The 26308-nt window shown below is 37.2% G+C and overlaps 2 protein-coding genes across 3 annotated transcripts; one reads left to right on the top strand and one right to left on the bottom strand.

Moving 5' to 3' along the window:
* Positions 1-1490: 1490 nt before the first annotated feature.
* Positions 1491-14460, top strand: LOC310714883 (cadherin-like protein 26). The gene is made up of 13 exons (XM_083520914.1): positions 1491-1607; positions 2376-2483; positions 2754-2900; positions 4154-4286; positions 5409-5554; positions 5677-5808; positions 7962-8144; positions 8638-8942; positions 9456-9598; positions 10330-10551; positions 12160-12366; positions 12469-12599; positions 13089-14460. The coding sequence occupies exons 1-13, from the start codon at positions 1563-1565 to the stop codon at positions 13179-13181; spliced, it is 1995 nt and encodes a 664-aa protein (XP_083377040.1). The 5' UTR covers positions 1491-1562; the 3' UTR covers positions 13182-14460.
* Positions 14461-19091: 4631 nt separating this feature from the next.
* Positions 19092-25962, bottom strand: mtg2 (mitochondrial ribosome-associated GTPase 2). Of its 2 annotated transcripts, none has more exons than XM_083520962.1 (7): positions 25890-25962; positions 24162-24371; positions 21782-21929; positions 21069-21184; positions 20397-20615; positions 19845-19983; positions 19092-19635 (listed from the first exon to the last, which is right to left on the bottom strand). In XM_083520962.1, the coding sequence occupies exons 2-7, from the start codon at positions 24345-24347 to the stop codon at positions 19259-19261; spliced, it is 1185 nt and encodes a 394-aa protein (XP_083377088.1). In that variant the 5' UTR covers positions 24348-24371; positions 25890-25962; the 3' UTR covers positions 19092-19258. The 2 variants fall into 2 exon arrangements, with proteins under 2 accessions (XP_083377088.1, XP_083377089.1); XM_083520963.1 differs by having other exon boundaries at positions 21782-21908.
* Between the last annotated feature and the right edge of the window lie 346 nt (positions 25963-26308).

Below are 26308 nucleotides of genomic sequence, written 5' to 3'. Positions count from 1 at the left end.
ACTGTGTTGTTTTTGGGGGTTTTAATTAAGTGGTAATGTATTATGTGTTGGCGCCCGGAGCAGCCCCTTTAAGAAGGTAGTCGGATGGAGGTAAGACATGTGACCGAGGCATCATGACATGAATCAAGAGTGAGTCATAGACAGATGTGGTGGAGAGAATCGGGTCATTTTCCAAAATAAATCATCGTTCAGAATCAGATAATAAATCAAACAGAAATAATGTAAGTTATGTATTCTTTCTGTGCGACCCGGTACCAATTGAGTGGTTGCGGACCACTGATATATAGGATAAATATACTTTATTATATTGTGTAACACCATTTATGATACATTAAAGTACAACATAATATAGGAGATACCTGTTGTTGAGTTATGGAATTAGTTCTTATGTCAAAACAGTGTCATATAGATGTTAATGTAGAATTTGGGACGATTTAACACTCCTAGGGAGTCATTTGATTTTTGAATTATAATTTGTTTTATTAATCTTAACTTTAGTCGTGTCATTTCTTTGTAAAAAGGTTGATATGTGAGTTTTGGGAGTGACATTATTCCAGCATTTTTGACTCCAGTTTGGGAAAATCAGTTTCAAGTTTCAGTTCAGAAGAAAGTGCAAAAATTGATTAGTGTACAATGCAATAATGTCACAATGTTATGTTGAAAATGTATGTTTAGAGTTGCAAAGTTACAGTTTTGAGACATTATGTTTAATGTTCGATTTGTTTTCTTGTTGTTCCTGTTACTTGTTGGCACACAGGTTTTAAACAATTGCTTTAATTTAAGTACTCCATTATCACCTGCTGCTTGCTTTTTTTTTTTTTTTTACTGTGGAAGCAAATTGTAAACCAACAATAAATGTTTGAAAATGAAACGTTTTTGACCATTTATTTAATGTAAGGTAGTTATATAAAGTAAGTAACAGTAAGTTATTGAAAAAGAGTACATTTTATGCATTTCACAAGCTTAAATCAAATACAAGGAAAAACATCCTTTACCCAGATATGATCATGTATTTTATACGCATATATATCATGTGTTGCATATATAAAAAAGGCCATGTTTGTAATATTTTGAAATATATTTGGCATATATGTAAGAGTATCAAAAATCCAAACATGAAGGTGTTGAAAAGGACAGAACCATTTAAACTCTGATAGGATCTACAAAAGCATAATTTACTTTTACTACTAGGATGCTTCCGTGTATATTACATAGTGTGTATGTAAAAAAACTTTGCAATGAATAGTTCCCATAAGGATGAGACAGCGTAGTTTCTTCTGTTTTTTTGTCTAATCTAATCTATTTCAATGGAAAATCGGTGTATACCGTCCTTGTTATCTGATTCAATGGCTGACAAATGTCTAGGGTGAGGTCCTACATTTCCTCATTGATTTGTCAAGAACAGGTTTAAACAAAACAATGAGGCAGGTACTAAAAAGCATGCGAACGAAAGGGTGTTGACAACATCTCGCTGAATTTCGAATGAATTTTGTAGCTCCTCTGCCTCCTTTAAAAGGCTGGAAGCTGCTTATACACTTTATAGAGGGAATGCGACTGACAGCATGAAGCTGATAATCTTAATACTGATTAATCTCTTTATCACAACAGTAAGTCACAGAAGTCTTTTCGTTTTATTTATAATTTTGATGAAAGTAACAGAATACTTGAATAATATTGCTTTTTTTTTAATTAAATAAAGAATTATAATCCAATACTGGCTATTACTGTTCATTATTATTATCATCACCATTAAATATTTGAAAATTTTCGAGGAAAAAGATGTCAGTTGCAGTTTTAGTGTACTTTTTAATAGATTGAATAGATTTAAGGTGTGCATGATGTGTGCATGTGCATGATCTCCATCTCCAAACAACCTGTTAACACTATTTTTATATATATGTATTAGGGGGTTGTGCAAACTGGTTGCTTAAACCAATGCATTCGCTAGTTGACGTGTGACATTTTTAATATTTTGGCTGTTATAAAAAAATTTAATACAACAATGCAGAGAGTAAAAAAAAATGCATGTGATTTAAAGCAGTAGCCTAAATGTCTTATATAACTGCCATGTAAATAAAATCCTGGAAAAAGTTCATTAGTGTTGTGAATCATCCATCAATTCCCTGATGAGTAAATTTGCTGTCAATACTGAAAAGATAATTTTTTTTATAAAGAGTGCGATATATACGTGATTTGCAGCTGCACTGATATAGGACATTTTTCGACCAATCAAATTAAAGCATTCAAGATCACTGAGGTACCATTTAAAATATGTGTGACTCAAAGCCAATTCAATCACTAGAGAAATTGTGTTTAATTAGTAACTATTTATTTTTTGTAATGTAACCTGATTATGTGCGATGATCTTTGTGCAGATTGGGGCTCTGGAGATTAACTCTTCAGTAGGCAAGTTACGGCAAAAGCGGTCATGGGTGGTAGACATATTAAAGATGAAACGAGGATTTAAAGGATCCCTCGGACAGGTATGTATAATTTTATTACATTTCTTCTACTTTTAAGAATAAACTACATCAAAAAATGCAAATAAATGTCCACGGCTTTATCAGTTGGATTGAATGGGGGTCCATAACCGAACAATTAAATGAATGAAACCATGTGAATTTTGTGCATTCTGGAACAATTGAAAACACATTTCGCAAGTTAGTGTCACAGCTGAGATAAATGATGATATACAATGAACATATTTGAGATTATTTCACAACTGCAGCAAATAATTTTTTTTCTTTATACAGCTGACCTTTTACGTTAACATCGACGACTGCGTCATCTACGGTCCTGGTCTTGATAAGCCCCCAGTGGGACTTTTTGATATCAGCAAGAAAACCAAGGAAATGAAAGTAACTGGGAATGTGGACTACGATCATATGAAGTATTTCTTGGTAAGCACTTTGACAAAAATAATTGCCACGTTTTACTCTGTACTGTAAAAAAACATCTATAAAATTTTTTTTACTATTTTGCTGGTTAAAACCATTCATCATCAAAGTCATTATGTGTAATGACAGAGGTGTAAAGAGACCTGAAAATCATCCTTGAGTAAAAGTATAGCTTTACTGCAAAATTTACTCCATTGCAACCACCGATTCCAATATAACGAGTTAAAATATTCAAGTATCTGAGTACAAGTACAAGAAAAAAAAAAAGTTGATTTGTGAGGTTTTATTTCCTCAAATACAAATCGAATTGTACGCAATAAGTTCGACCATCAACACAACAACCTCTTAGACATGCCAGAATGAATCAAAGATCGAACAATCTATCAAAAATGGATCTTCACTTTCTTTCGACTTCTTCCATCCGGGGTCGCCACAGCAGATCATCTGCATGTTTGATTTTGCACGTTATCACGCTGGATGCCCTTCCTAACGCAACCTTCCCCATTTATCCTGGCTTGGGACAGGCACTAAGAGTGGCTCGGGTTGGTTCCCTGACCGGGGATCGAACCCGGGCCGCAGCGGTGAGAGCGCCTTAACAAATAAAATGACAGTATTATGTCACAAAGTAGAGGAACCATTAATATTCAATGGACAAACTAAATTAAAGTGAATAATTTTAGCTCGATCACTTAAAACCAATATTCAGAACCAAATGACTGATGGCAAAACATTACTGGTAATGGTCAAATAGAATGGAGTTAAAAGGGAACATCTACTGAATCATAAAAGTAGATGAGTAGTTGAGTAGAGAGTAAAAGTTGCTTTTATCTTTGATACTCAGTAAAACTAGTGTGATGTAAATAATAAGCTAAAAAAATTCTCATTCATCTGAAAGATCTTGTTCAAACTGGTGTCGATGTGGAGAAATGTTTGTTTTAATGCATTTGAATATTCAGAGTAAATAAATAATGGTAAGTAAATATACATTACATAAAATACGGTTTCTTTTGGGGACTTGGAGCTCAGTGGTTAAGGTGCTGGGTTACTGATCGGAAGGTTGGGGGTTTCACCCCTGATATCGCCAAGATGCCACTTTTGGGCCCTTGAGCAAGGCCCTTAACCCTTTATGCACCAGGGGTGCGGTATCATGGCTGACCCCAGCTTTCCAAACAAGCTGGGATATGCTAAGAACAAATTTCACTGTACTGTAATGTATATGTGACAATTAAAGGCTATTCTATTCTGTCTGTTTGTAGCTTGTGTTTGAATGTGCTTCCCTGAAGCACGTGTATGAAAGACTTGCCGTGGAGATTATAATCGAGGAGATTTACGAGCCATATTTTAGTAATGGAACTTATGTCATCAGCGCAGAAGAATCCATGCTGCAAGGTAACTAACGACCGAATCCGCACAACTGAACACGATGATTCATAATCTGTTGTCTTTATGCAACGCTCCCCTTTCTCTAAATGGAAAAAAAATCTAAAGGGAAAACTTTCATCATCATCATTTCATCACCTCGTTTATTGCAATCATTATATTTCATGACAGTTTGCCAAAAATGAATTGGAGCAAAATGGGATACTTTTAATTTGTTCGCTATTTGGCTTGGGTTCAAACCTATACTTGTAAAACTTTTGTTTATTTGATGGAAAATAAAATACAATGACTGAAAATTGGCAGTTAAAAAATGTGTGTTGAAATCACAAGAAATCATCCAAGCATAAACATTATAAATCCTGTGCCAAATAGGATATTGAATTATAAGATAAATAGTTTAATACGTTCTGTGAATCATACTCAGGGCTCACTTTCTCCTTTTGTTTATCAGTCTAAATATTTACAAGTCATTTTTGCAATGCTATAATGCTGCTTTATCCCAGTTTGCTTCAAGCAACTATGCATGGAGCTGCATATATGGTTGCCTTTCTGTCGTCTTTGTCAATCCTGCAAACAATTCGCACTACATTCCACAGACTGAAACCATGGATTGGCTCCATCCTATATCTCTGATCTCCTTCTGTTCCAATGTAATGTCTCAAGGGAACTTCGTTTAACTAGTAGTCTTCAATTGACTGTTCTAAGGACACGCTTGAAATCGAAAGGAGATCGTTCCTTTTCCATGGCTGCTCCACAGTTATGGAACAAGTTGCCACCCTATATAAGAGCTGCACCAACATACGCTAATTTTAAGTCTATCTTAAAACGTATTTATTTACTGTTGCGTATGATCATAAGCACACTGGCATAACTTTAGTGTAATATCTGTGTCCTATGTTGACTTTTGTATTTTTTGTATTTTATTATATGCTTAAATTCTGTACAGCACTTTGGCCAACAGCTGTTGTTTTTAAATGTGCTTTATAAATAAATTTGACTTGACTTGACCAGAGTTGCACTCAAATGGATAAAATGCAGCTCATATAAAAACTCCCCAAATGTATATACAGTCTGCATACGCTGATATGCACATAGCATTTATATGATGTTCTGTTCCTCGTGTTTTCGCAGGTACAAATTTGTTGATAATGTCCGCACCAAACAAAACAAAAGAAGCTTTAACTTTCAATGTTATAGTGACCCCGAACCAGCATAATGTTGTGTTTTTTTTAAATGAAAAACGAGAATTGTCATTCCGAGGATGTCTAGACTATGAGGTATGAGAATCTTCTCCACGTTTCTGATTCTTTGTGTGTCGTTGATACTTTTTGGAGCATTTCTGTTTGAAGTTTGGCAATGCTAATAAAAATACAAAAATAATACATGTTTTTAATTTTAGAAAAACAAACAATTTGCTGTAGTGGTTGAAGCGAAGAACCAAGAAATTTACAAACCACATTCCAGCACGGCAACGGTGATGATCAACATTATAGATAAAAACGACCATATACCTGTAATTACAGGCAAAACTGTGAGTAAATATAACATTTGTTGTATACAAATATAGTATTCAAAGAACAAAAACAACGGTACACAAATTCATACCAAAATCGTTCGGTACAGAGTTTACCGAATGCGATCTTTTGTGCATGTGGAACATAGTTCAAATCTGAGTTTCCTCAGGAACATATTAAGTGGCGGACCACAATTTTTGTTTAATCTCTGCGTCGCACATGAAAATGCCAGGGGTATTAAAAATTAAACTAGTACCGGAAATACGATTTGTTTTGTGCATGCATGAAAATTCTAAAACATTCATAGCGCTAACATTAGCCGATAGATAGATACTGACCACTGCAGCCCAGGAACAGCGCACAAGAGCTGCAAGTTTGGAGATGGATGCTCTGACCCAGTCGTCTAGATGTGCCAATTTGCCTGATATACAGTGGGTACGGAAAGTATTCAGACCCCTTTAAATTTTTCACTCCTTGTTATATTGCAGCCATTTGCTAAAATCATTTAAGTTCATTCTTCTTCCTTATGAATGTACACACAGCTCCCCATATTGACAGAAAAACACAGAATTGTTGACATTGTTGCAGATTTATTAAAAAAGAAAATCTGAAATATCACATGGTCCTAAGTATTCAGACCCTTTGCTGTGACACTCATATATTTAACTCAGGTGCTTTCCATTTCTTCTGATCATCCTTGAAATGGTTCTACACCTTCATTTGAGTCCAGCTGTGTTTGATTATACTGATTGGACTTGATTAGGAAAGCCACACACCTGTCTATATAAGACCTTCCAGATCACAATGCATGTCAGAGCAAATGAGAATCATTAAGGTCAAAGGAACTGCCTGAAGAGCTCAGAGACAGAATTGTGACAAGGCACAGATCTGGCCAAGGTTACAAAAAGATTTCTGCTGCACTTAAGGTTCCTAAGAGCACAGTGGCCTCCATAATCCTCAAATGGAAGACATTTGGGACGACCAGAACCCTTCCTAGAGCTGGCCGTCCGGCCAAACTGAGCTATCGGGGGAGAAGAGCCTTGGTGAGAGAGGTAAAGAAGAACCCAAAGATCACTGTGGCTGAGCTCCAGAGATGCAGTCAGGAGATGGGAGAAAGTTGTAGAAAGTCAACCATCACTGCAGCCCTCCACCAGTCGGGGCTTTATGGCAGAGTGGCCCGACGGAAGCCTCTCCTCAGTGTAAGACACATGAAAGCCCGCATGGAGTTTGCTAAAAAACACCTGAAGGACTCCAAGATGGTGAGAAATAAGATTCTCTGGTCTGATGAGACCAAAATAGAACTTTTTGTCCTTAATTCTAAGCGGTATGTGTGGAGAAAACCAGGCACTGCTCATCACCTGTCCAATACAGTCCCAACAGTGAAGCATGGTGGTGGCAGCATCATGCTGTGGGTTTTTTTTTCAGCTGCAGGGACAGGACGACTGGTTGCAATCGAGGGAAAGATAAATGCGGCCAAGTACAGGGATATCCTGGACAAAAACCTTCTCCAGAGTGCTCTGGACCTCAGACTGGGCCGAAGGTTTACCTTCCGACAAGACAATGACCCTAAGCACACAGCTAAAATAACGAAGGAGTGGCTTCACAACAACTCCGTGACTGTTCTTGAATGGCCCAGCCAGAGCAATGACTTAAACCCAATTGAGCATCTCTGGAGAGACCTAAAAATGGCTGTCCACCAACGTTTACCATCCAACCTGACAGAACTGGAGAGGATCTGCAAGGAGGAATGGCAGAGGATCCCCAAATCCAGGTGTGAAAGACTTGTTGCATCTTTCCCAAAAAGACTCCTGGCTGTATTAGATCAAAAGGGGGCTTCTACTAAATACTGAGCAAAGGGTCTGAATACTTAGGACCATGTGATATTTCAGTTTTTCTTTTTTAATAAATCTGCAACAATGTCAACAATTCTGTGTTTTTCTGTCAGTATGGGGAGCTGTGTGTACATTCATGAGGAAGAAGAATGAACCTAAATGATTTTAGCAAATGGCTGCAATATAATAAAGAGTGAAAAATTTAAGGGGGTCTGAATACTTTCCGTACCCACTGTATGTGTGTGTGTATATATGCACACCCAAATACAATTAATTATTCAATAATTTACATTTCTACGTTTTTTGTTCCATTTTCTCCCCTCTGTATTATATGACAGGGCACTGGATGGGTGAAAGAAAGCGAAATTGGAGCTGAAGTTTACAGAATTCAAGTGTCGGATAAAGACAGTCCTGGATCTCCAGCCTGGAGGGCCAAATTCAAACTTTATGGCGCAAAAGCTGAGAACTTTAAAATTGAAACAAACCCCAAAACTAACGAGGGCATCATATCAGTTGTAAAGGTAAAAGATTTAAAATGTATTGATAATTAAAGTCAAGTGCATGTGGTTTCAGATGGATTAAGGTAGTTGGTTTGTTCTGGCTCAACATTTGTGTATATCTTCGAAAAAACCACCACTAAGTCGGAGTTCTGGCAAACATAACTGAATGTCTGGTCAGCAGTCCAGTCCATTTTATGCTACCCATAATAATAAACTGTCTACATTCTTCTAAATTTGAGCATCAGCACTGTATAAAATTAGAATTACACTTAAAATATATCAAACAAATTTTTAGCTCAAACAAAGATTTACTGTACCCTAAATACTAAAATAATCGTTCCACTGTTTTCATTTTTCTTCGATGTGGATCCAAAAGATGGACCATTGAAGGCTGTAAAAAATGAATAGCACAAATTAACAATAGATTGTGCCAATCTTGTGGTACAAGATCTTCTGAAGACACCTGTATTCACTTCTTCCACTAGCGTATGTTCTCTTGTGTCCTTTTATTTAGCCACTAGACTTTGAAGAGACTCAGGAGCTGAACTTGACAGTTAAAGTGGAAAACGAAGAGCCGTTCTTCTCTTGTACGGTTCGTAAAATGCGCTACGATGGACAGCTGTGGGATGTTGAGCTTTCGAGAAACGGCTCGAGTTTTTCGACGCTTTCCTTCCCCATCACCGTGGAGAACGTTAACGAGCCGCCAGAGTTCACTAAAACAGTTAAACACGTCACTGTCATGGAAAACACACCACCTGGATACCTTCTGTGGACAATCAATGTAACGGACCAGGACCAGATTCAACCAAACACGCATCGGTAAGATGTTCAGATTTAACAGTAATAACATTTTTCCCTCTGCACGGCCTGAATTGTGCCACGTCAATCGTTAAATGGAAGTGCTGGTTTTCTTGGTTTTTCAGGAAGCTATGAACCGACATCTTCACAATCATGATCTATTTATGAAGATCCAAGTACTACATGAGGATTATGCATACTTGTGTTGGTGTAAAAACCCGATTTTTATTCTGATTCTTTTGCGTAAAAAGCAAAAAAATAAAAAAAAAGCTTAATATTTCTTATTTAAAGCTTAAAATTTCTTTTTTATAAATGAATACATTTTTTTTTTTTAATTGTAGAACATTATGAGGCAAGTACAAGTCTGCACTTTAGGATAGTTGTATTAATTTAAATTTTTTTAATCAGCAGGTATTTTAGCTTAATATTTCCATTTTAAGAAACGACTCAGATCATCAGGTCTATAATATTGGCCGTTTAGTTCGTGATAATGTATCGCACGTATTTCATTCACTTGTCTCCCTTTTTCTTCAGATTCATTAAAGGGAAAGATATAGATAACTGGGTATCAGTAGACTTGAAGACCGGTGAAGTGACCACAGCTAAAGTTCTGGACAGAGAATCAATGTTTGTTTCAAACAACACTTACACAGTCATCTTGCATGCTATTGATGATGGTAAGCTGTTCGACAGTGTTAATGCTGTAAAAGTGATGAAATTTGAACATGGTTGCACTGAAAACTCGAGAAGTGGTTTTGCTGAATGTGAATGACACCAGAAGCATGGGGAAGTTTTCAAACAAAAATATTTGTTTGATTTGTCAGGGTTTAATTGTAAGACAGTATAAGCAACAAGGGGGGAGTGGTGGCTCCAGCGGTTATGGCGCTGGGTTGCCGATCGGAAGGTCGGGGGTTCAAGCCCCGGTATCGCCAAGCTGCCACTCTTGGGCCCTTGAGCAAGGCCCTTAACCCTCTATGCTCCGGGGGTCCCTTACGAGGGAAATATCAAGGTCCGTGACGTCGGAGTGACGTGGGGCCGCCTTCCCGTGGGCTCACCACCTGCAGGAGGGACCGTAAGGGACGGTGCTGTGATGATTGGGCAGCAGTCGAAGGCGGGGGCCTGCTTAGACTGCTGCCCCCGCGACCCGAATTACGGATAAGCGGGAGAAAATGAATGAATGAATATAAGCAACAATACGACTTTAAAAGTGAACTATATTTACAATGTTTTTAAGTTTGTAGTAAACCAGTGTATATCTCTTTCTACCTCTTTTTATCTATCCGCTTAATAACTATAAAATCACCACTGATACTAACTTTTACACACAATTCTGGTCGTTCTGCATTTATAATGCAACATCACACATGCTCAAGGTATTGATGTGGTTGTTTATTGACCTGACCTACAGGTATACCTCCGCAGACAGGTACAGGAATGTTGTTCATCCACTTGTTAGATGAGAATGATAACGCTCCACTGTTGGTAAACAACAAGGTGACTGTTTGCTTAGCTGAATCCATGATTACCATCACCGCCACCGATCCGGACCTTCCACCGTTCAGCGCTCCCTTCACCTACGAGATAGAAAACGAAAACGAAAAGGGAAGATGGAGGATCGAACCGCCGCAGGGTAAATCAAACAACTCCATTTATCCAAATAACTTCATTTTACAACTGATTTATTTAACCAAACTGGATTACATTTATATTTTTATACATACAAATATAAACTGTATTCATTGGTGCAGCGACACGGAAACATGGCAGATGTTTTTCGAAATGTCCATTGTATGTCTATTTACATGAGACGCTGCTTCACAACAATAATCAGTGTTTCCTCATCTTGCCATTTCTGGAGACGTCACACCCTAAAGTTCTGATCTCTTATCGTTCACTGTCCTTACAAGATAAATAGCATGAATCACAGACTTTCCCCCAGATAATAAAGTTTCTGGGCTGGAAAAACAAAAAAAGGCTATGTTGCAATTGTTATGTTTGCAAATTGATTTCAAAATGAAATGACATTAATAAGAATTGTCACAACCTCCCTGATAAACTAATCCATTCCAATCAGGGCTTATAGACTGGGCATGGTTCCACATGGCCAACATTATTTTATTATTAAGTGTGATCAGTATCGTGTTTTATTTATTTATTTTTATTTAACAATGCAATGGCTTTTTATAAAAGTAAATTAGTAGCATTAAAGCATAAAGTGTGTAAAATGTTTTTTTTTTTTTTTAAAGCTACAAACATTTTTTAACAAGAGGTTAAAGCAAATTAGATGCATTAGATGAAGTTTGAAAATGAAGCCATATTGCATTAGGGTCGTATTTATATTGATTTACTTTTTTCACAAGATAATTGTGTTTAATGTTCATTGTTTATATAAATATACAGCTGGTCCTCTGAGTGACGATGGTTTGACTAACGATTTTTCAATCTTACGATGATGATAAAAATGATAATATAAACTGTATATAGTTTATAGAGTAGATAGATAGATAGATAGATAGATAGATAGATAGATAGATAGATAGATAGATAGATAGATAGATAGATAGATAGATAGATAGATAGATAGATAGATACCGTATTTTTTGGACTATAAGTCGCTTCGAACCCCGTGGCTTCAACAATGAAGCGGCTAATTTATGGATTTTTCCTGGGTTTTTCCCGGTTTCACAAACTTTCATGTCAAAACACGGAGCCCCATAACATTAGACCAATGAAATTGCTGAACGGGTTCAGGTGCACCAATGAAACTCTTTATATTTAGTTTCAGTGTAGACTGCGGCTTATAGACAGGTGCGGCATATTTATGTTCAAAATAAAAATCTTTGTAAAATTCAGTGGGTGCGGATTATATTTGGGTGCGTTTAAAGACTGGAAATTACGGTAGATATTTGACTATAGATATTTGTTAAATTATGTACTGTAATTTTTTTTTATTATTAATAATAAATTACAGTATACCACCCCACACTGATACCCCAGACTGATACCCCAGACTCCTGGGTAGGCCATGTCTCGAATTAGGATATTTTCAAGTTACATTCAAAGGAACTAAAACCCCAAATAAATACAATAAATGAATAAATAACTTCAAAACTGTTGCCATTGCCAGGAAAAGAGTGGATTAGTGAACTTTCTAGACACAGTCATTAGTATAGTGAGGATATAGCTGAACTTTTATGTTATTAAACCATTATTTCTGTATCTTTATTTGTTTGTACAGGAGAAAGTGTACGTTTGGTAAAAGACGCCAGCGTGTACTCAGGCAGCTACGAGCTCATTCTGGATATTGCCGACTCTGGAGGACTTTCCTCGAAACAAAAACTGGCAGTGACTGTCCATAACTGCACAGAAGAACGCAAAGGGTACACGAAACGAGCCGGGGCCACTGGGACCGCCATCATCTTTTTAGTCCTTCTGTTGATGCTGTGTAAGCAAAGCTTTTCAAGGATTTTAGAGGTTTTGTTTTCCACTTAAGTGAAAAGATCCCACCTGTTTCATTTTACATTGTATTTGTGATTCAAAACAACAGGTGTCCTACTTATGGTCTTCACGTGTTCAAGGGGTTTAAAAGATGCAGAAAAAAAACAATTTCCTGACTTCGGGGATTCAAAAGCGTTTGTGCGCTCATATAACGATGAAGGACCAGGATGTGACATTGAGGTATTTTTTTTTATGCTTTTTTAAGGACACGATTGTAATTCTCTTATAGACAATGATTTAAATCGTATGAAACATAGTACTATTACTTTCCTCATACTTATTATCTACATTTTATTCTTAGCAAAATAGTCCAAAATAGAACACTTTCAATGGCCTCAAAATCAAATCAAATCCGAATGAATCTGATAAAGTTCTGAGAGTTCCTGTTCCACCAATTTCTTTATTGCTGAGGTAAAATTTCTGGAGAATAAAAGACTTAAGATCATGCAATTTACTCACCAATTATTTAAGCTTAAGACCATAAAAACTTTATATTTTGCCAATGTTTTGCCCCCAAAATGTTCAATTATTGTGACTGCTATTATTCAAATAAGCAATTATTTCTACTACTTTTAACCATTTTGATAAAACAGATACATACCATACTAACCATATCCAATAATAAAAAAAAAAAGGTTTAATGGAAAGCTTGATGTTTTGTTTCTGTAGGAGAAATTACAAAAAGAGTTGAGACGCCCTCCAAAAAATCACTTGGGTACTAATGGACAGGTATGTAGTCTCTTTTTTTTTTTTTTTGTTTAGTTTAGATTCAAAGTTTATGACAAGATCCTAATAAAGCGTAGCCGTGAAATACATTTATAGTCATTTTATTTAGTCAAAAGGATCAGGGATGAAGTCAAAGCACTGTAGTGAATACGGGAATCACACAAGAGTATTTTTGAATAGTTTATATTAGAGTTTTCTACAACTGCAGTTTTGAGAGTAGTTCCAGTTACAGCGCGAATTCCAGGGTATAGTATTGTCTTTGTTCAAATATACAATATATACAAAGGTATTGGGACACCAGATTTTTCCAGCCATATCTGGTTCTTTCCTATTGTCACAAATCTAAAGGCACACAATTGTACAGGATGTCTCGGGAAGCGTATGGAGCGGTATGCGCTTCAGAGGTGATTTCCTAGTGGTTAAGACATTGAACTTTGACTCGGAAGGTCACAAGTTCAAATCCCAGCACTATCAAGCTGCCACTGCTGGGCCCTTAGTGCAAGGCCCCTAACTGCTCCGGTGTAAGTCATGCTGGAGAAGGGCGTCTGCCAAATTCCATAAATGTAAAAGTATACTATGTTGTGAAAATTTGAGGAAGGAACGGAACCAAGATGTTAGAAAACCTACAGTAGAAAGAAGGTAACGTTAAATAAAATACAGAACGTCATAAGGAAGCTACAAAAACAAATTGAGACTAGAAACAATGTTTTGTTCGATGAGAACAGAAATAAAATTTGTTTTAACTAAATGAAGTTGCTCATCAAAGGGTATGTCAGTTCATAATTAAAAGATAATTATTTTAATGTACTGTAATGAGACATTTAACTGAATAATACCTGTAATGGTATATTCCAAATTAAACAAAAATGGACAGATATGAATTTGTATAAAATTGTCAGTAGTTGATGAATGATATCAAAATATATTTTAAAGATTTAACACCAAAGAAGTTCAAGAAAGGTGACTGTTTTTTGTTTTTTTTTAGAAACTATAACAGGAGCTGGAAAGATATAGCTAATGCTATAAAATATAATATGAGATAAACAGAAATATGTTTTTTTTTCTGCAAAAAATTTGCAACTACAATATTCTTGAAAGGTTTTATTTTTATTATTATTATTATTATTATTATTATTATTATTATTATTTTAAAGAAATTTGCATCCAACAACATCCTATTTTACGTAGATTTTAAAAAATTATAATAAAAAAAGATCCTTGGCTAGATGTAAGATACAGTAGGAATTACCCTGAAAATATCATATTAAAAAGTCAAAGGCAGTGAAAAACATGATGATATCTTGAAATCCAAAAATTAACAAAGAGGGATATGATACATAGCTAGAAATTCACAATCTCTGAAAAAAAAAGCAAAAAACAAGAAATTGGTTAATCCAACAACTACAAAACCAGAAAGCTATAAAACTGGGAAATACATCGAGCAGGAAAACAATGGGAACACAAACCGATGTCTCTATATTTTTCTTGGGTTTTAAATAAAAACAGGCTATTAAATGTTGTAACCAAAAACTTTTACGTACCTTGTTGTGCAACAAACAGGCGACTGAATATTTTTGTTTCTCACAGTACCAAGAGACAACGCACATGAAGTTCAGTCACCTGAAGAGAACTCATTTTAAGGAAAGCTGGGAAACAGCTGAGAAGGTACAATACAATGTGTTTTGTATCATAGGAAGTTGAGGTTGAAATCTAAATGTTATCGATGCTCATCAGTTAAGATCACAACTAGATTCACTATACACTATTTAGCCAAAAGTGTTTTGACACCAGATTTTTCCAGCCATATGAGGTTCTTTCCCAAATTGTTGGGGGCACAATTTTCCCTTTACTTGAACTAGAAGACCCAAACCTGTTCCAGCATGACAAAACCCCTGTACACAAAGCTCCAGCTCCATGAAGAAACACTTTCAATGTGTTCGAGTGGACGATGCCCTGCTATAGAACTCAACCCAAACTGCACCCCAGGCCTCCTCACCTTCTCACCTACATCGCTACCTGACTTTACTACCATTCACTGTGGCTGAATGAATCTCACACAAATCTCACAAAAAATCTAGTGGAACATCTTCCCAGAAGGATGAAAGTAGTTATAACTGTAAATGGGCACTAAATGTGGAGTAGGATGTCCAGAAAACACACATCAATCTTATTCTGCGGTGTCCACAAACTTTTATCTGTATAATTAGATTCATTGCTGTCACAGTACCAAACAGGGAAACCTATAAATAGTTAGCTGGGAAGCATGTGCACAATATTCAAATTTTATGTATTATGAAATACACCATCCAGGCATAACATTATGACGTAAGAACCTTCTAAATGGTTGAAAAAGTGAAGAACACTGATGATCTCTTCATCATGGCACCTGTTAGTGGGTGGATTTATTTATTAGGCAGCAAATAAACATTTGTTCCTCAAAGTTGATGTTAGAAGCAGGAAAAATGGACGAGCGTAAGGATTTGAGCGAGTTTGACAAATTGTGACGTCTAGACGTCTGGGTCGGAGCATCTCCAAAACTGCAGCTCTTGTGGGATGTTCCTGGTCTGCAGTGATCAGTGTCTATCAAAAGTGCTCCAAGAAAGGAACAGTGGTGAACCGGCGACATGGTCGCATGCAAGTGGGGAGCGAAGGCTGGTCCGTGTGGTCCGAGCCAACAGACGAGCTCCTGTAGCTCAAACCGCTGAAGATGTTCATGCTTTTAATGATCAATGGTCATAATGTTATGTACAATATGTTTCCAAATATATATTTTCAGCTCATTTATTTCACTTTTACTTATGTAGCAGGCCTTTTACAAGAAAAGCACAAGTTCTGCTGACTCACTGTCTCAGACATGGATGATACTGAACTCTATGATTGAGAAGGTAAATTATCGCATTACATATCAGAAACATCAAAAAACATCAGATCATTAACTGTGAATTGGAGAGGAAAGGTTTTACTATCACTGGGTCAGTTCCTCCTAGTGACAGTCTTGGATTTCGATTTCTTTAAATACATGTATTAAGGCACTGGGCGTCAGATTATGTCCTAATATTTACAAAAAAAAAATAATTATCCTTCAAAAAGGACCCATAATATTTTTTTTTACGGTTCTATGAAATCAAATATTGCACTGAACGTTCTTGCAATTATTAGATTCTCATTTTTAATAAATCACTGATGACTTTTGTTGGTTTCAGAAAATGTTAAGTCTTCAAGACCAGAGGAAGGAGTTGTGTCATTATAAGCCACACCCATATGAAAACGAAGGGGAACCTGGAGAACCTGCTCAGCTGGAGGCACTTACTCTGACAGACAGCAACTTCAGTTTAGATGATCTCCAAAATGCACAAATCTCCAAATTCCAGCGCCTGGCTGAACAGTGCAGACCAGATCACGTCCAGCAGAGCTTCACAAGCCAATCATCATCTTTGTTAACATCTTCTATAAACCACGCAGGAGGAAAAAGACACTAATTTAGAGGTTTACATTTTACATTTCATATGTGACGTCATATGTGGGTGCATCTTTTTTACAAACTTTCTTCGTGGCTAGTTAGCTTTGTCTTACACTGAAAAATGTTGGAAATGCGAAATCTGCAGTAAATGTTTTCAAAGAAAAGAAAAACAGTTAAAATATTTAAAAGCGTTATACACGTTATAATCGATTTATCTTTCCCATGAATATGTATAAAATTATTCCCAATATCCTATTCTCTTCATTTCATAGCTTTTCTCTCGGTTATGCATGTCTACATTTAAGCTTCCATACAATCAGATTTCAGCCGTCACATCAAGTGTTGCCAATGTCAAAGAATCCTGCTTTAGTCCCTCAGATTTAACAGGGCAGTTGCTTTAACCAATAAGATTTGAATTTGGCGTCCACTGGGGGTCCACCCGGCAGGCGTACAATAACATAGACATTAATAACTGGCGTAGGAGAAGAAATTGATTTGGTCACAGATACATATAAGAAGGAAGTTTACAAGATGGACTTTTCAAGGAAAGCTGGACATCGTGAGTTTTTTTGAAAAGCGTTCAAATCCGTTTCTACTTTTGCCTTTTCTTTTTTGTAGAATTTGCACAAAAACACAATTTCCCTTCATTTCAAATCCCCAGCGCTCCGTTATACTGCGTTTCTCTATTATATTGACGGTTTCCACAGCAGTGGCGTCATAATGATGGTATTAAGAGGTGGACCTGATTGATGGAGGACACTGCTGAAGGCCTGAGTGTGAGCTCAGTCATGTCAGACAGCTAAGACAAAGAAAGAATGTGGAAACATTTAATTGTATTATTATTTATTTTATTTTTTTTACATTGCCTTGGCAAATATTTGAATATAATTAAAAGTATTATGAATTTCATTCATTATTATTATTTAATTTTTTCAGCTCTAGCACTTAAAACGTATATAAAACAAGACACACACACACACACACACAAACCTTGGTCTTCCTCTTTTCCTCCTTCTCCTACGATATACCCCATGTCCCTCCTCTAAAACCTCTCGATCATTGTCTCCAAAACGTCCTACCTGCGCCATCCTCGTCACTCTTTCAACTGAAATCTTAGCATCTTCAACTCGTTCTGTATTTGTATTAGTAAAAAAAAAATATATGTTCCAATCTTGTTGTGTGAAGGACATCCCTCAGGATGACCATCAGTATATTAATGTCTGAACAAGTGATTACTAATTTAGTCAACATTTAATAGAAAGCTGAAGTTTTGCAAATCTGACAGACGTGTCACAGTTCGGCACAATTGTCATTTTATATTAACGCGATTTATTATTAACATTCGTGTACTTCAACAGTTTTACATGTTTTTTCAACAATTGTAAATAAAATGGCTGCTTGTTTAAACCATATATAAAATGATCTACGTAACTCCTCTACTTATTTCAGCAGACTTTAACAAATGTTTTCATTCCTTCCTTCCTTTGTTCATTTCACCTCAAGTTTATAGAAAGGCTCCTTTCTTTTAAAATTCTTAAGCTGAACAGACATGTTATGTCACTGAGTGGATGGATGGATGGATGGATGGATGGATGGATAGATAGATAGATGGGTGAAAAATTTGCTGTATTTTCCTTTAATTTCTCTTCACTTCTCTCCAACATTTGCTCTTACAACCTCTTTGGATGAGGAAATAATTCTTAAAAAAAAAAGACAAATCAAAACTGATAATTTCAATGAATCTAAATGATGTCTTCAAATAATAATAATAAAAAAATAATAAATCCATGTTCGGTTTTCCAAAACTTTTCCCTTTATGCAGACATACATGTTAATGAACTTTCTTGGATGCGTCGGTGAATCGAACCTGAATAAAATCTAATTTGCTGTGAAGACCCTTTCTCTCCTTTTTTATTTGCATTGACTTCTTATTAAATAAAAAAAAAAAATAAAAAAAAAATAAAAAAAAATAAAAAAAGCAGCTCGAGACGACGATGAGAAAAGTCGTTTCTCTGGTTAACTTCAGGGCCAGAAAACGAAAAAAAAAATTGAAATACTGCCAGTAAAATATGCAGCGATGTTGTAAATCATGACTGTGTTCTGTCTTGTAAACTTGTGACCTGAGAGAATGGGAGAAGAAAAGGAAAAACTAATAATAAATAAATAAATAAATAAATAAATAAATAAATAAGAGAAAGAAAGAAAGAAAGAAAGAAAGAAAGAAAGAAAGAAAGAAAGAAAGAAAGAAAGAAGTAACTGTACCTAAAACTGTATCTAATTAAATCAATTAATAATAATAATAATAATAATAATAATAATAAAAAATAATCCATCAGTCTCACTATTTTTTATCATTTTATCACTGATTATAAGAATTTGTTAGAACATCATGTGGTTGAGAAATTAAAAAGAAATAAATATTTCTTAAAAAATTGCAGAATTTGTTCTTGGTACTGAATCTCCAAGCGATCAAAAATGACACTTGCTTTTTGGTTTTCTTTTTTTTGTTGTTATTTAAGCAATAACTCAAATACAGCCAACAAATCTGAGACTCAGAGCCTCCAGTGTAGAATCACATCATCTAAATAAATAATAAAAAAAAATAATAAAAAATAAAAAAAATTCACCCTGCGATGTGTTTTTCCGCTGGCGTCTACCAGCTGAACTGTGTCTGTCCCGTCTGGCCGTCGTACAGTTCTCTCAGGTGGACGATCAGCTCCTCGGTGTTCTCTCCGCTCAGAGCCGAGAGAGGGATGATGCGCTGCTCCACTCGTCTCCTCAGCTCCTTCAGTTTCTCCTTCGTGCCGCTCAGGTCCATTTTATTGGCCACGATGGCGTGTGGACGCTCAGAGAGTCCTGCTTCGTACTGATCCAGTTCAAAGCGCAGACACCGAAGATCCTCCCACGGATCTGGGGACGACATGTCCAGCACGAAGAGGAGGAAGCGGCAGCGCTCGATGTGACGCAGGAAAGACAAGCCCAGGCCGCGGTTTAGGTGAGCGCCGCGGATTATCCCTGGAATATCAGCCACTGGGTTCGAACGAGGAAGAAAAAAAAACTTTGCGTGACATTCGTTTCAAATTAAAATGTGTCCAAAATCTCAGTTACTAATGAAAATGTTGTATATCGCAATTAAAACTCGCAATCGAATCACCCCGGGAATGTCGGTATTCCAAATGACCGCGTTTTGTACTAACGCTCAAATGATTTTCATGCAGAAGAAATTGCTTGAAACGAACCTGCCAGTTGCTCATGATCTCTGTACTTGACGACGCCCACGTGCGGATTCAGCGTGGTGAACGGATACGCCGCTACAGCGGGACGAGCGTTCGAGATCGATCTCAGCAGCGACGACTTCCCTGCGTTGGGAAACCCGACCTGAAAGCGTCCGCAAAAACAAACACGGAAAATCAAGTGGTTACATGCGTCTCCTGTATGCAAAGGTTTTGAGACAGTTTTTCCTTCTTTCAGCTTCGCCCATTAGGGGGCGCCACTTCGCATCATCTGTCTAAATAACCCCCCTTGTCCTCTACATCTGCCACTTTCAAACAAACTACCTGCATGTCTTCTCTCACCACATCCATAAACCTCTTTCTTGGTCTTCCTCTTTTCCTCCTTCTTCTAACGATATACCCCATGTCCCTCCTCCAAAACCTCCAAACCTTTTTTTTTGCACTACAAAGGCGTGTGTGAAAGTCAGAAGGCACTTAAATAAATTGATGATTTGCAGTCTGTCAAAACATCTACTGCATCAAAATGAATGTCACACTCTCTCTCTCCTTCTCCCTCACCAATCCAGCATGTGCCATCGTCCTCAGTTCCAGCTGGAGCACTCGTTCTTCTCCTACTTCTCCGGCTGTAGCCGTGACCGGGGCTCTGTTTTCGTTGGAGAGAAAGAAGCGATTGCCTTTTCCTCCTGCTCCTCCGTGCACCGCGACGTATTCCTGCCCGTGGCTTGCGAGATCGGCCACCGTTTTGCCCTCCTCCTTCACCACCGTGCCCACGGGCACCTGAACACACGTAGAAACACGCACGACTTCGCTGATCATCAATTCAACAAACACAAGCGATGAGTTTTGAGTCAAAGCGAGATTTGTGTTATCAAAAAAAAAACAACAACAACAAAAAAAAAAAACATGTTCCTTATGGTCCTTATTGATGTTGCTATGGTTACAGCGCGGGAGACTGGGCGAGGTTTTCAACTGGCGTGTGATAGAGCTGTGACCTTTCGTAGAAGAAGCGATGACTGATTAGTCACCTGCTGTAAATGAAGCCTTCATTGATGTACATGACACCATTACTGGCATTTAAACCGTCGGATTTAACAGCTAGCGTGAGATTCATTCCATCAGCGGTGATTAAAGCTGAGTCGAGTGCATTGGCAAGAGGGATGATGACTTTGTGTGTGTGTGTGTGTGTGTGTGTGTGTGTGTGTGTGTGTGTTTGTTATAAAGCAAGCTTACAGCTACGTATTTGGGGCCTGCGTTGCTTCCGTAGCAGTTCTTGCTCCTCCCAGATTCACCGTTTTCCCCCCGATAGGAAGCTGATATCAGGGACAGCGACTTTATCTGCTTGTTCACTGCAGAGTAAAAAAAAATTTATAAAAAAAGCAATGACATTATGTATAATACACAAATAACATTTGCTGAAAATTGTTTCTGGGTTACACACACACACACACACACACACACACACACACACACACCGCCATGTCTCATTAGCGACATCTACTGGCCGAATCCATTAAAACAACGCATTCGTACTAACGGTTATAAAGTGCGTTTGCGTGAGCATCCTCGGGAGGACAGTCAGTATGATATTAATGTCTGAACAAGTGCTCCAATAAATGGCTGATCAACTGTGAATGCGATTACAGAACTCACACTGAAAAAATGTTATAAATAGAAATGAGAGCATTAGGTGACGTTTTTATACAATTATGGAATTTTGGCAGACGCCCCAATTATCCTTACAGTGACTTGCAGTTAGCGCTTTTATATATCTGAGCAGTTAAGGGTTGAGGGCCAGGAGTGGGAGCTTTGTGGTTCTGGGATTCAAACTCACAACCTCCAGATCGGAGGTTTAACATCTTAACCACTGAGCTACTGATGCATTTAATTTTGTATCATTTTATTGTACCTCATAAAAAAATTAATGCAGCCTTCAATAGCATTACCTTTTATGATGATGTCGGCGCCGTTCCCCCCGTTGCCCCCGTCCGGACCACCCCACTCTTTGCGAGGTTCGCTGTGGAAGCTGCAGACTCCGTCTCCTCCCGACCCGGCCTGGAACTTCACCCTGCGCTGGTCCACGAAATAACGTGTCTGATCATGATTGAGGGGGGAAAAAAAATAATAAAAAAGGTCAATTTATTCGTATTTTTTTTAACTTTCGATGTGAATATTTGATGTGATATGATTATGGGAGATTAGGTGTTAAGGCATTGGACTTTGGATCCTGAGTTTAAATCCCGGGTCATGCCAAGCGGACACTCATGGGCCCCTGAGCAAGGCAATTAACCTCGTAGCTGTATGAGTGCGATCGCTTTGGATAACAAGGTATAAATGTAAACAGGAGGCTAAGCTGGTTAGACAGCTGATACAAGTTCGGACTGGTGCTTACAGGAAAAAAAAAAAACAACACACACCTTCTCAGCCAGCACCTGCACCGCTACAAATATCTGCCAAGTGTGAAAGCAGGAAAAAATACAGTCCGTGCTACTGTATGTATAGGAATTTAACACCACTTTCTTTTCGTCATCAGTAAGAATTAAATATTGAAGGGGTCATTTCCCATTTTGATCATTCATATGTATCTTTTGCCCCATATGCAAACGTAAAAAACAAAATTTGCCACATATTAAAGATCGCCCGATTCAGCAGATGATTGCTGGAACTATCAGCTTACTGTGAAAATCAATACCGATAGTTTTTCCGGGTTGCTGGAGCGGCTGAGACGATCCGGTGTCATTATAAGGTACGAGGGCGGCCTCTAGAGGCGAATCACTGGCATGTTGTTTGTAGAAGTTTGTTTTTATTATTAATTTTGGATGTAACTGTTTTTTGTTATGTTTCAGATTGAATGCGTAATGTTTTGGTTAGATTAATTAATATAATTTATATATTCGTAGTTATCACATTTAGCACATTTTCATTAGATCTGTTTTATTATTTTTGTAATAAAGTAAAAAAAAAAAAAAAAAAAAAAAAGTACCATTTTACATGGAAAGTTTTTTTTTTTTTTTTTTTTTTTTTTAAACAGTACACATTTTAAAAAAACGATCATATGATTAATCGTTTATTGGCAAGTACGATCTAACTTAGCTATCGGTAAAAAAACAGTTCACCTCTAGTACCATAATTTCCGGACTATAAAGCGCACCCTTGTACAGTGAGGAAAATAAGTATTTGAACACCCTGCTATTTTGCAAGTTCTCCCATCATGGAGGGGTCTGAAATTGTCATCGTAGGTGCATGTCCACTGTGAGAGACATAATCTTAAAAAAAAAATCCAGTAATCACAATATATGATTTTTTAACTATTTATTTGTATGATACAGCTGCAAATAAGTATTTGAACACCTGAGAAAGTCAATGTTAATATTTGGTACAGGAGCCTTTGTTTGCAATTACAAAGGTCAAACGTTTCCTGTAGTTTTTCACTAGGTTTGCACACACTGCAGGAGGGATTTTGGCCCACTCCTCCACACAGATCTTCTCTAGATCAGTCAGGTTTCTGGCCTGTCGCTGAGAAACACGGAGTTTGAGCTCCCTTCAAAGATTCTCTATTGGGTTTAGGTATGGAGACTGGCTAGGCCACGCCAGAACCTTGATATGCTTCTTACAGAGCCAATCCTTGGTTATCCTGGCTGTGTGCTTCAGGTCATTGTCATGTTGGAAGACCCAGTCTCGACCCATCTTCAATGCTCTAACTGAGGGAAGGAGGTTGTTCCCCAAAATCTCGCAATACATGGCCCCGGTCATCCTCTCCTTAATACAGTGCAGTCCCCCTGTCCCATGTGCAGAATTTTACAAATATTTTTATTTTTAACATAAATAAGCTGCAACTTGTGTATAAGCCGCAGGTCTACACTGAAACTAATGAACTTTACACAGGCTTTACCGAAAGACAGTGTCTGTTACACAGTGTAACGGGTGAAATATGTTGTGGCTCCTTTAAGAGCAGAGCGGCATTTTGGGAAAAGCATGTCACGGGTGTGTTCGTGTAAGACTGAGGATTATGTGCTCATTATTTTCTGATGCTGATTTCGAAGTTTCTTTGACTAACCCGTAACGCTGTTGCCAAGAAAAATAAAAAATACGAGTTTTGGAAAACTCTCTGTGCTTATATGATTTCTGTTGTAACTGGAGTTAGCGAGCTCTCCCTTCCTTTCACAACTACTGTATTTCTGTCTGGAGTTTATCTAGCTTTTCACTCACGGATCTTTTCCACCGTCACAGCACTACCCTCTGATTCAGCCTGATCACCTGACATCACCGTGAGCACTCTTTCGAAGCCTCTAAACTGAAGTATCTAAACCGACGTTTTCCACATACCAGCTTCTTTTCAGACATCTCCTTCTTCTTGGAAACTCCCTGAGTTTTGTCACACAGCCGGCAGCTCAGCGAGAAGTTTCGGAAGATCAGTGCAGCACACCGGCGCAGGCGTTTCCCCTCGACGACTGTATTCCCCGAGGGCACAGCCAGAGCCTCGCTCAGAACCCTCCAGATCGCCGGCTTCATTCTGGCTGTTACTCACGTTTCAATCTAAAATGATAAAGAGGATATTCCTGTCATCAAGACCCTGATTACCAAAGCATGTTCAGATTAGTGTGTTATAAAAAACTACTCACAGATCAGTAGTCATATTAAAATAAAATAAAAAATAATTATACATATCGTTTGAAGCGGCACAATGTCGAAGGCACAGACTATATCAGGCAACCACTGGGGGGCGCATTTGTTAACGGGCCACACAGAAAGAATGAAAATGTTTTAACTTGTATTTTATTTGCATTTTTGCAGTCTGCAGAAAACAAATTAACAAAAAATTAAAATAAATAAAATTCTTCTGGGTTAGGGTTAAATTGAGTTGCATTTTTGTTGAGCCAAATAAAATGTAAAATAAAAAAAAAATAAATAATAAACAAACCAAAGATTTTTAAATGTATTATTTTTTATATTTATTATTTACAAATTAATGAGTAAATTATCTCATATATAATAATATATAGTAATATTATTAATATGCATATTACACCACTTTTATGTTATTGCATGCCCCCCCTTATTTCATCTATATGCTACATTAAACAAAAAAAATAATTAGTCCCATGACCAAAAGAGAACAAATTAGAAAACTAGGCACCAATTCGTATTGTGACGCTGCAGACTGACTCAATAATATAAAGTAAAATAATCATTTTGAGTCGATGAAGAAACAGGACCATTCTTTATTGTGACTCAGAAGAACGAGTCGTCTTAAAGAGTGATTCGTTCTTTTTCTACTGTTAAGTGTTAAAAAATAAAATCTCCGTAGGTTATAAACATTAAGCAGGGTTGAGTAGTTTGTTCTTTTATCACGTGACTCCCAAAGATGCAACACAATGCAATAGATCGAGTTTTTATTTTGGTCAGAATCTTGATGTTATTGTTACAATAATTACGGGAGTCACGTGAAAAAGGAAACCAACGATATGAATCAGAAGATATGAGAGGTGAAGCTACTCATTCTGTTTATCTATTTGTCAATAACTGCATTAATGGAACTATAGTCTAAATTGGTGTATGTAGACGTGTTGGTGGATCTGCTTATTGAAAATAAAACTTTCCAGTCAAAGAAACACAATGAACTAAATGACTCATTAAAAGATTCGTTAATTTTGAAGTAAATAAAAAAAGTCCAGTGTACCGATATCGAACGATAATATCGCGGTAATATCGCACTTCACGATAATCATCCAAACCTTTGGTCCTTTTGCTACTGACCTTCTCCATTACACGTTATAAACCGAAATGATTCGGACTTAAGCAAAGAAACTCTTTTATATCGTAATGTTGAACATAAAGTCGCAAAAAATAATCGTGCTTTTATAATAACAACAAGTAGGAAAAAAGAGTTAGCATCGAATATATTAGCCGTTATGCTAATAGTTTAAACAGGATCTAGCAATGTAGGCCACTATTTACTGTCCGTTTTAGCTTTGTCATTTTCTACATTTTTATTCCTGATAAATTTACAGCCAATTTCTTGGAATATTTCGGCAAAAAAACCACTGAAATCACCTTGATTCATACGCAGCATGTTTCAATACACAGGCTGGTGGGCGGAGCTACAAGTACGGCAGCCGAAAGGGGACTAAAAAGAGGCAAACGATTTTGAGTTTTATTTTTATACGGACGGACGGACAGACAGACAGACAAGACAGACAGACAGACAGACGGATAGATAGATAGATAGATAGATAGATAGATAGATAGATAGATAGATAGATAGATAGATAGATAGATAGATAGATAGATAGATAGATGTTTATCAGTTAGATGACTCGTGTGTGTGCTTTTGTTTATCTCCTTAACAGAGAAATGTATATACTTGCAAACATGACGCAGTGCCCAGAAATACACTATGATATTATTATATAATGGATCCCCGGGGGCCAGGGGCCTTGAATTTTCTTCTACATCATCACTGTTTCCCTTCA

The sequence above is a fragment of the Silurus aristotelis genome (genome assembly GCF_946808225.1).
Source record: "Silurus aristotelis genome assembly, chromosome: 19".
NCBI classification, from domain to species: domain Eukaryota; kingdom Metazoa; phylum Chordata; class Actinopteri; order Siluriformes; family Siluridae; genus Silurus; species Silurus aristotelis.
This window is presented reverse-complemented; position numbering and strand designations above follow the sequence as displayed.